The sequence below is a fragment of the Schistocerca nitens genome, chromosome 10 (genome assembly GCF_023898315.1).
Source record: "Schistocerca nitens isolate TAMUIC-IGC-003100 chromosome 10, iqSchNite1.1, whole genome shotgun sequence".
NCBI classification, from domain to species: domain Eukaryota; kingdom Metazoa; phylum Arthropoda; class Insecta; order Orthoptera; family Acrididae; genus Schistocerca; species Schistocerca nitens.
Window position 1 is genome coordinate 95,876,009 of NC_064623.1, and position 10,973 is coordinate 95,886,981.

The window sequence follows — 10,973 nt, forward strand, 5'->3', positions numbered from 1 at the left end:
TGTCAGTGTTGCGAGTTTTCCCCTCTTTACATTATTTTCATGTTATGTGACGAGTGTTTGTTTTACACAACTACAAGTTTTATTAGTTGACATGGGTGTTTATTCAGATTGCACACCTGAACCTTAATGCCTTGATAATACCAGACACAGTGTTTTGGTATATTCCTTGAAATCCACTTTCTCTTCCCTTGCTTAACGGCTACATGACATACAGAGCTACGCAACTTTGGTTGTTCTGATTGTAACAAGTGTCTTTCTAATATACTGCGTATGTATCGCAGTACTTTTATTTAGACTTACTTCATAGCTTATGGTTTGGTATTTCCCCTAACCACATGCCTGCTTACCAGCAGACTTATCACTTTTTTGATAACGTTGGTTATGTCTTTTCCATATATTTCAATACTTACTGCCTAGTGGGAAATCGCCACAGTATATTACATTAGATACACAGTTTGTTTCACCAGAAATGTTTTATTAAATAAGTTGCCTCTTATGAGTTCATGATCAATAAATTTCATTGCTGTACTTTTATACTCTCTTTTTATTAGTGATTAGTAGTAAATGAAACATGATGATATAGTTAGTTGTGGGGCTGACCTCCAGTAAGTGGTATGTTTTACTAGGATATGACGGCATGTAATCAAATGTTTTACCTTCAGTCTGTACTCATCAGTATATGAATATACTGTTTTACTCCAATTGTTTCACAGTCACTGCATTAGCATTATACTGTGATTATCTATGCAATATTGACCTCCATTTAATAGGTTCCTTTTTTACGATTATATGACATATATACTTTGTTCACTAGTTGAAGTTAATACAGTGTGCAACTAGTCTCTTATTTTATTCCTTAATTTATCTGTAACTTTATATAACTCCCTGTACTGGATGGTATTCTTATGTTATTACATATTACCACTGTATACGACACTTGCACCCTCTCTTTTTGTTATCTATTTCATACTAGTACCACTGTTGTCAGTAAACAGGGTCCGAAGATGACGTAGTAAATCGCCAAAACTGGTAGCCAAGTAAAATAAGTCTGGAAATTAGATGGCTGAAAGGTGTTTGATTTGACATCCTATAGTGTGTGAGGGATCCATCCTCCCTGCAATCCATTCCATTTTTTCCCTGGTGAAGGAACCAACAGTTTCAGAAGCTATGATAGTTCATTCTAGTTTTGTGTGTGTGTCAATCAACAATACTGGAGTTTTGCACATCAACCCTTTCGCAGGTGCATTATCTGTAGTGACTTGCCAAAATTAATTTTTTTTGGTTTCATTTTTTTACAGTTATTTTGTGATTTAGGACCAAAAACTTTGGTGGTATGTACAGGGTGATTGTAATTAAAGTTGAACTTTCAAAACACTGTACATATAACACCACTGGTCAGAATTATGTCAAACTGCAACGGAATATTATCAGACACAGGGGTAAACATATGGTGGAAGAAGAAAAAAAGTGTGAAAATTGATCAACAGACAGTGCTGTATGAGTCAGAATAAGAAAATGAAAACATGTCATGTGCGTGACCCATCGAAGTTGGTATAATCATGCCGGGTACAAGGATTTTCCTTCTTTCGAGCCTGCAACGTTCACCGCGACTGTCTCAATGGAGGATCGCGCACTGATTGTAAAGCTGTATTACAAGAACAATGACTGTGCACATGTCGTTCTGCAGAAGTTCCGGATACTGAAGGGTTTGAAAAGAGGTGTCGTTGCAAAGACTGCCATGGGTCTAGAGAAAATGACTCGGAAATTCAATAAGATGTGTTCTTTTGGCGTGCAACGTGGTAGAGGGAGGAAACGAACTGACTTGACATCAATGAAAGCAGTGGCCACAGCTATGAATGAGGAGATGAGTGGCAGTATGCAAACATGTAGTGCACGGAGAATTGCACGAACATTGGACACACCCGTGAGCACGGTGCATAAAATCCTACGAAATACCCTTCTTTGTTATCCATTCAAAATAACCCATGCGCACGAGTTGCTTCCTGTTGACCAACCAGCAAGAGACCTTTGCTTTTGAATTTCTTGCTCACATGGAATTGGACAATGATTGGCCGTGGGAGATTTTGTGGGTAGACGAAGCCCACTTCCATCTGACAGGATATGTCAATACACAGATTTGTTGAATATGGGGAAAGGAAAATCCACACGCAAATCAACCAGTACCACTTCATCCTGAAAAGGGCCATATTTTTTTCGAAGAGACAGGTGCATCTGGTCCTGTTACCTGTACTGTCACTGCAACCACACCATTCCAGCTCTCCAACAGCATGCATATGTGCATGGGATCATTTTTATGCAAGATGGCATACCTCTGCATGTTGCAACAATTATCAACCGTCATTTCCCTACAGCCTGTCCCAATCACCTGATCTTAATCCGTGTGACTTATGGCTGTACGGTTATCTGAAAGATGTTTTGTTCAGTGTTTCGACTGCAAACTTAGCTGCATTGAAGGCACGCATTGCGCAACACATTCTGAACATGACCCTGGAAACACCTTGATCAGTTGTGGAACATGCTGTTTCTCGATTTCAACTTGTTGCAGAAAACGGTGGACAGCATACTGAACATGTTTTGTGCCTGTCGTACGAAAATCAATAACCCAATTTGATTTTGATTGATGCTTTTTATGTGGTTTTTGGCCTCAGGGCAATTAAAAACCAATTTTTCCCACCCGATATGATATGACCTTGCCGTGGTGGATGGTCTGATGTAACTAACACTATCACACTTGTACTCTCATGCACACTGAGTAGTACAGTTTGTTTAACGTCAAACATACACCTTTGGTATTGTTGTAGGATTCATTTGTCATTCATAGTCTACCACTATTTAATTATGATGCTTACATTGCCATCTATTGCTACATTTTGTAACAATTTATTTTTCTTCTGCGACATGTTTTCCCCCACCTCCGATAATATTCTGTTCCAACTTGACGTCATTCTGACCAGTGCTGTTATTTCTACAACAGTTTGAAAGCTTAACTTTAATTATAATCACTCTGCATATCCCACACGCCTCTCTTCTGACCTGTTGTAATGTCGCAAGTCAATACACAATAGCATTTAATGTACTACATTGCAGTACGACTCGTAGCTTTGGAGTTTTTGATGGTGATAGAAACAGCCACTTGCATCTTAGCATGACTCATTCACACCTGTCGCTAGCCTAGCCATGGGAAGCGGTACCTGTGTCAATTCGAACGACAGAATATTGAAGCCCCTAAGAATCTAAATAAACAATATTAATTATTATTCAGTATTAGTTAAAAGTCAATATACTGCCCTTTGTTAAAGATTGTGTAAAAATCTCAGCTTTCTAGCTGGGATACTTTCAGAGTTAGGGAAAATTACCTAAAACACCCCAAACCAACACCTGTATTATTAAAGTCAGTTAGGATTCATAACAGCTTGTCTTTTAGTATAATTTCGAATCATATTTGGAATAATATCAGTTGCATTTACAGGCAGTTTTGTGGCGTTTGGAAATTTTTGGATTGTTTTGCTGGAAAGAGAACCAAGCTATTTCTTTATTAGATATCGACTGAAAAAGGAACGAATGTGAAACTCTTATATTGTAGCAGAGTAATGACTGTAAATCACGTAATAATTTGGGTCTGACTTAAGTACATTCCCGACTGCCTTGTGTGTGTACGAGGTTGTATGAACTGTGAGCTGAGGACAGTGATATTATTCGTGAATTAAGGCTGATGGCAAGTTTTATTTTGAACCTAAAGAAATAAAAGAACTTTTTGCAGAATTTTGACATTTTTCTAAAGAGATGAATCAATCGCCCTCCACCCGAAAATTGTTATAAGATATTACAGGATAGTTTGCTACCAGAGTATACACAGACTTTGCAAACATAAGTATTAACATTCCTTTTAACACCGTCTGAACAGTATCTACATGTGGTGATCAGACGCCATACTGAAGTAGGAGTAACTTGTGTAGTGCACAGTACCACGAGAGAGAGTGATCAAACATCTATACACCACATGTCTAACCCGCCCCGCCGCACTGTTATTCTGGTTGCAAGTGTGTTTCCCACAGGAGAAGCAATGCAATCTTTTCCAAAATTTCCAAGTGACAAAAATAATGAGCTTAAAAAACTTATTTTTGTATCAGTTTTCAATCACCTGATAAGTGAACTACTGCAAGGTGTCAGGTACATCCAAGGCGACAAGACATATTCCCAAAAGCTTTCTAAACCCTCTAAGTTGGTGGTAAGCAAGCTTCCCAAGGACCACGAAAGACATCAAGTTTGTGGTACGTGTATGTCCCAATCCCCCCATGAGAAACCACTATGGTGGTAAGTACACTTCCCAAGAACCGTTAAAACTACGTTACTTGGTGGATGTATGCTTCCCACACCCCTAAAAACTATATTTCACAACAAACAGAAACTACAGCTGGTGCAGTGGGCTACCACTTAATGCCAGGAATGTACAGAAGCATTTAGACATATACCCACAAACACAGAAAAGAAATACAGTTATTGGTAAGTGTCCCCCTCACAACCCGCCAAAAGGTTAAAGATAAGTAGTGGCCAGCCATTCTGTCTCCTTGTAATTTTATTCACGATGTACCATAATTAATTGTATAAACACACACAGTTGAAAGTACATGAGGCTACAAGCAGAAAAGTCTCAGCAAACAAAGATCCGAAAACAAACCATTACGAAGTAATAGCTAGTTACCAGCCACCACTGACCTGATTCTGCATAAATGCAGATAACAAGATAACAATACTGTGCAACAATAAAAAAAAAGTTATAAGAGAGAATTTGCTAGAGGTGCAGGAGTGCTGAATGAACATAACAGTTACATTAATGAACTTTTAGTTAAAAGAGGTGTTCAAAGTGTCATCCTCGAAGCCAGAGTCAGATCTGAACCTGTCGCCACAATGAGTTTCGAATCCTTTCAGATACGCCTGGATAATATTGAAATCCTTGGCTCTCAACCAACCATGTTCACCAGAATGGCTTATGTTACACCTTTAACATGGCCACAAACACAGAAATCTGTGTGGTTCAGATCAGGTCATCTTGGAGGTCATGACACAGGATGTCCTCGCCCAATCTATCAGTGGTCATACTGGCACATTAGATGTCATCTCACCATAGCAGCCAAATGAGCCAGTGCTCCATTAGCATGTACTACATCCTCTGGGGAACATCCTCCAGCAAGCCTGCAAGATGATGCCAAAGAAACTGAAGGTAATTCTGTACATTGAGTTTGTTTGCTAATGTGTACAGCCCAATAAGATGGTTGATGATTCCAAACCTGAGAATTGTGATAATTAAATACACTGTCACGAGTGGACTCCACTTCGTCTGTAAATAACATGTTATTGTCACATGTAGGGTTGCCCATAGCTTGTTGTTGCATCCACTAACACAACATTAATACAGAATCTAAGTCCGCCTCGCAAAGACAGAACTCACTTGAGGTGGTAAGGTACACTGAATCGCAATGTGTTATTCTCCAAACACGATTGCCAGGAACTAGTGCAGCAAGTTCCCTTGTCAAGAACACTGGTGTGTGTTTGATTGTTTCCAACACCACATATTCAAGAACAGGTGTAATTCATGCTGGTCAACCCACTCCCACAGCTTGTGCAAAGCTCCTGCTTTCTCGGAGTGGTCGATGCACCCTCATAATCGTTCCGACCTCGGTGTGCCTTGGACTAGAGTATGCTGCTTGGTACAAGTACTTACTCCCATGTATTGTCATTAGTCCTGTTGTAAACTGGACTGACTGCGTGCCAATAGACCATTGTCTTTGAGGTAATTCATAATATTCGTACACAAAATACGAGGGCAGTTCAATAAGTAATGCAACACATTTTTTTTCTTAAACAGGGGTTGTTTTATTCAGCATTGAAATACACCAGGTTATTCCCCAATCTTTTAGCTACACAACACTATTTTTCAACGTAATCTCCATTCAATGCTACGGCCTTACGCCACCTTGAAATGAGGGCATGTATGCCTGCACAGTACCATTCCACTGGTCGATGTCGGAGCCAACGTCGTACTGCATCAATAACTTCTTCATCATCCGCGTAGTGCGTCCCACGGATTGCGCCCTTCATTGGGCCAAACATGTGGAAATCCGATGGTGCGAGATCGGTGCTGTAGGGTGCATGAGGAAGAACAGTCCACTGAAGTTTTGTGAGCTCCTCTCAGGTGTGAAGACTTGTGTGAGGTCTTGCGTTGTCATGAAGAAGGAGAAGTTCGTTCTGATTTTTGTGCCTACGAACACGCTGAAGTCGTTTCTTCAATTTCTGAAGAGTAGCACAATACACTTCAGAGTTGATCGTTTGACCATGGGGAAGGACATCGAACAGAATAACCCCTTCAGCGTCCCAGAAGACTGTAACCATGACTTTACCGGCTGAGGGTATGGCTTTAAACTTTTTCTTGGTAGGGGAGTGGGTGTGGCGCCACTCCATTGATTGCCATTTTGTTTCAGGTGCGAAGTGATGAACCCATGTTTCATCGCCTGTAACAATCTTTGACAAGAAATTGTCACCCTTCAGCCACATGACGAGCAAGCAATTCTGCACAGATGGTTCTCCTTTGCTCTTTATGGTGTTCGGTTAGACAACGAGGGACCCAGCGGGAACAAACCTTTGAATATCCCAACTGGTGAACAATTGTGACAGCACTACCAACAGAGATGTAAAGTTGAGCACTGAGTTGTTTGATGGTGATCCGTCAATCATCTCGAACGAGTGTGTTCGCACGCTCCACCATTGCAGGAGTCACAGCTGTGCACGGCCGGCCCGCACGCGGGAGATCAGACAGTCTTGCTTGAACTTGCGGCGATGATGACACACGCTTTGCCCAACGACTCACCGTGCTTTTGTCCACTGCCAGATCACCGTAGACATTCTGCAAGCACCTATGAATATCTGAGATGCCCTGGTTTTCCGCCAAAAGAAACTCGATCACTGCCCATTGTTTGCAACGCACATCCGTTACAGACCCCATTTTAACAGCTCCGTACAGCGCTGCCACCTGTTGGAAGTCAATGAAACTATACGAGACGAAGCGGGAATGTTTGAAAATATTCCACAAGAAATTTCCAGTTTTTTCAACCAAAATTGGCTGAGAAAAAAAATGTGTTGCATTACTTATTGAACTGCCCTCGTATGATCCAAAATACTGCTGCATATCAACATTAATGATATGGGCCTGTAATTAAGCGGATTACTCCTATTGCATTTCTTGATTATTGGTGTGACCTGTGCAACTTTCCAGTCTTTGGGTATGGATCTTAAGTCGAGCTAACGGTTGTAAATGACTTAAGAACGGAGCTAATGCCTCAGCATACACTGAAAGGAACCTCACTGATATATAGCCTGGACCAGAAGACTTGCATTTATTAAGTGATTTAAGTTGCTTCACTACTCTGAGGATATCTTCTTCTAAGTTATCGATGTTGGCAGTTCTTGATTCGAGAGATAGTCTCCACTCAACTATCAGAGTTTTTGTTCAAAATTTATGTACATATTTAGTAAGTGGCTAATATAAGATTTAGAAATTTCTAGCTCAGCTACTGCAACACCAGCAAATCATATGGGAGAAAAATCAGCAAGCATGGTTCAGCTGGGCGAAAGTTGAGATTAACTTGTCATGCATAAATATGTAACAAATTTACTCCTCTTACAGTCTAAGCTTGTGATGCAGTGCACATGGAAACATCTGACAGTTAAACAATCATTGCAGTTCTCTTGGAGTCGTCCCTCTTGAACTTCGGAGGGACAGTGAACGCAAACTTGTCCAGGCACAAAGCTCGGTAAAAGTTAAGTATCACACTTACTTGCATTTTTCAAAATTTAAGTGGAATATAGGTATATAATATGCATCAAAAAACTCGTTGGAGGCTTATCCATTAAATAATACAGGTGTTCAGTCTTCATTCAGTTATTTTAGTGTTTTATAACAAAAATGTATTGCATGGGGCAATGTGCTTTTAACACAGCGCAAATATGGACTTAAGGCTACACTACAGATCACTTACCACAACCCTAATTTCTTATTCACAATTGTTAGCATCACCTACCGACAACCAAATTACCACCTTTCAACCTAATGGCAGCCTAGGGCTACACTACAGAAAAAGCTAAATATCAGAAAATGTAGAATTAGCAAAAGCATGTATGAAAGTGTGCTTAATAGAAATAAGATGCCTATAAAATTTTCATATGAATCTGCATTAAAACACTCTTTTACACTGTGGCTCAAATAATGTTTGTTCAGCAGTTACCTGCGGCTCCAGATGTGCTCGGCACAGCTGCTGATGAATTTTGGCATGACACTGAAGACTGCATTACAGGTGTGTGGTGTGACTGCGATGCCAGCTGTTGAACATTCTTCCCAGGGGGCTGTGCTTTTTCCTTAGACTGAAGCACTGGTGTGTGAGCTGACATCAATGCCAGCTGCCGAATATTCTTCCCAGTGGGATGTGTGTTGTTCGTTGGCTTTACCTGCTGGTTCTTATTTGGATTTTGCTGCACTATTGGTCGCTGGGCACACACATTCGTACCAGAGCTTTGTACATTCTTGCCAGGGCTTGGTCCGTTCTTCCCAGATTTCATTACATGGCTACAAAACAGGCGGAATATAATCTTCTTTCTATATCACCATAAAAAAGAATCATATTAATAAACAACGTTAAAAATATATACATACTTGAAGTTAGCGGTGACAGGGTGAATTTCCTTATTATTAAGTCTCTTTGGTTTCTTCTTCTTTTTCTTCCCCATAGGCAATTCCATATAATTTCCAGCTATACCTGGAAAACAGGGCACAAAAGACTGAGACAGCTCACACTCCATTGTATTAAACGGAATAATTTTATATCATCGTAAAAATTATCCTTGAATGAATAAATCACTATCCTACACTAAGCTTCATTGTGTTTCCCTGTCAGATAATCTAATGTTACAGATTTTCTACACTCAACTATTACAGATTACGTTCAAAATTTCTGTATGAATCTGATAAACGGGTAATAGAAGACTCAGATATTTCTAGCTCAGCTAATTAAATACCAGGGAAGCATGCGACGAGAAAATCAGCAAATATGGTTCAGTTGAACAAAAGTTGTGGGAATCTGTAACAAACTTATTCCTGTTACAGTTTAAGCTTCTGACGTAGTGCAGATGGAAGCATCTGAAAATTAAACAGCCATTGTTCTCTTGGACCTTCCCCTCTTGAATTTCAGAGGGTCAGAAAATGCAAACTTGATCAGGCACAAACCTTGGGAAAAGTTACGTACCAGGATCATTCGCATTTTTTCAAGTTTAAGTACAATATATGTATATATCATGCACCAAAACACTCGTTGGAGAGTTATCCATTGTGTAATAGATGTGTTCTGACTTCACACAGCAATTTTAGCTTTCATAACAGAAACTGCTTTACATGTGGCATAGTAGTTTTAACATGGCACAAACATGGGCGTTATGCTGGGCTACAGATCGGAAAACGCTAGAGAAAATCCAAATATTAGAAAATGCAGACACAGCAAACGAATGAACAGATATGAATGAGCTCGCTATAAAAGTTTTTATAGAAATCTGCATTAAAATACTCGCTTACACAACGGCTCTAGTAAGGTCTGTACTGCAATTACCTGCTCCTCCAGATGTGAAAGGCGCAAATACTGACGAAGGAGGATACGGCACCAATGACTGGAACATCGGTGTGTGAGCAGACTGTGTTGCCAGCTGCTGAATATTCTTCCCGGTGACCTGCGTTTTCTGCTTTGGCTTCTTTTTCTTCTTCGGATTTGCCGGCGCCATCGGTTGCTGGATGGAAACATTCGTGGCAGGGCTATGTACACTCGTGCCAGGTCTGTGTATGTTATCGCCAGAGCTCTGCACATTCTTGACAGATTTCATTTCATGGCTGCAAAACAGACAGAATATAAGCTTTTTGTTTATCTCGTCAACAGAAAAGTACAATACTAACACTACTGTTCATAAGATATATATACTTGAAATCAGCGGTGACAGGGTGAATTCCTTGATTGTCCTCAAGCCTTTTCGCCTTCCTCTTCCTCCCCATTGCCACTTCAATATAACGTCCTTCTACAACGTTTGTATCGGATCACATTCGCCTCATTTCCGCGGGAAAATCACAGTTCAAACCTATACACCTCCAGCAGGAATTTTACAACGCACAAACACACAGCAATAATAGCACGCTGAACTCTTTCCCCGCTCACCGTGCAAAATTAAGCAAACTGTGAGATAGTTCTTCCACCTCGGCATTAAAAACTGATTCATTCAGTGTTGTACAACTGCCCTTCTGTTTACCACAGAATTGTTTACAACTTGAGAACAATTGCAATCTGCTGTCCGCCACGACGCCCATAGGTTAATTGATACTTTTCTTTTTTGGACTTCGGTCCAATGATGACTCCCCTATTTTTTTTTTCTACATTGAATTTAGATTCCCCCCCAGAAACTACCCTGATTCATATGCCGTTATTTGATTTGTATATACTTCACGAGAAGCACTGTGCTTGCGCGCCTTTTAAAGATATACTTTGACTTTGTCGAAAGCGTCGATAGCTGTATCTGTTGTCAACTGTCAAGGAATCGTCGTGATGACTATAGCAGTCATTCCAGCAGACGAATAAATACCAGAAGCTGTTGTAATATTTAGCTGAATCGTTCACTCCAAATTTGGAAACAATTGCTGTCTTTTGTTTCTTTGAAAGTGTGAAGCCGTCTACTACATTTTCGTAGTTACGTAGCGCTATGTAGCATGAAAAGAACAGTTGAATAAATGTGCTGGCAGTGCGAAGAATGTTCTAATTGCCCGCCCGGTTGGCCGTGGGGTCTAACGCACGGCTTTCCGGGCGGGAAGGAGCGCCTGGTCCCCGGCACGAATCCACCCGGCGGATTTGTGTCGAGGTCCGGTGAACCGG

General features: G+C 40.5%; 1 protein-coding gene across 2 annotated transcripts in view; it reads right to left on the reverse strand.

Annotated features, from left to right (window-relative positions):
• LOC126210365 (nuclear RNA export factor 1-like) overlaps window positions 1-10,546 on the reverse strand; it is a 143,095-nt gene extending 132,549 nt beyond the window's left edge. The window contains exons 1-4 of one of the 2 annotated variants that reach the window (XM_049939582.1): window positions 10,035-10,546; window positions 9,672-9,846; window positions 8,726-8,828; window positions 8,301-8,638 (exon numbers count right to left, since the gene is read on the reverse strand). In XM_049939582.1, coding sequence (XP_049795539.1) covers window positions 8,301-8,638; window positions 8,726-8,828; window positions 9,672-9,840 — 610 coding nt within the window. In that variant the 5' untranslated portion in view covers window positions 9,841-9,846; window positions 10,035-10,546. Of the gene's footprint in view, window positions 1-8,300; window positions 8,639-8,725; window positions 8,829-9,671; window positions 9,947-10,034 lie in introns of both variants that reach the window. The other variant, XM_049939581.1, reaches the window with a different exon arrangement.
• Window positions 10,547-10,973: the final 427 nt, after the last annotated feature.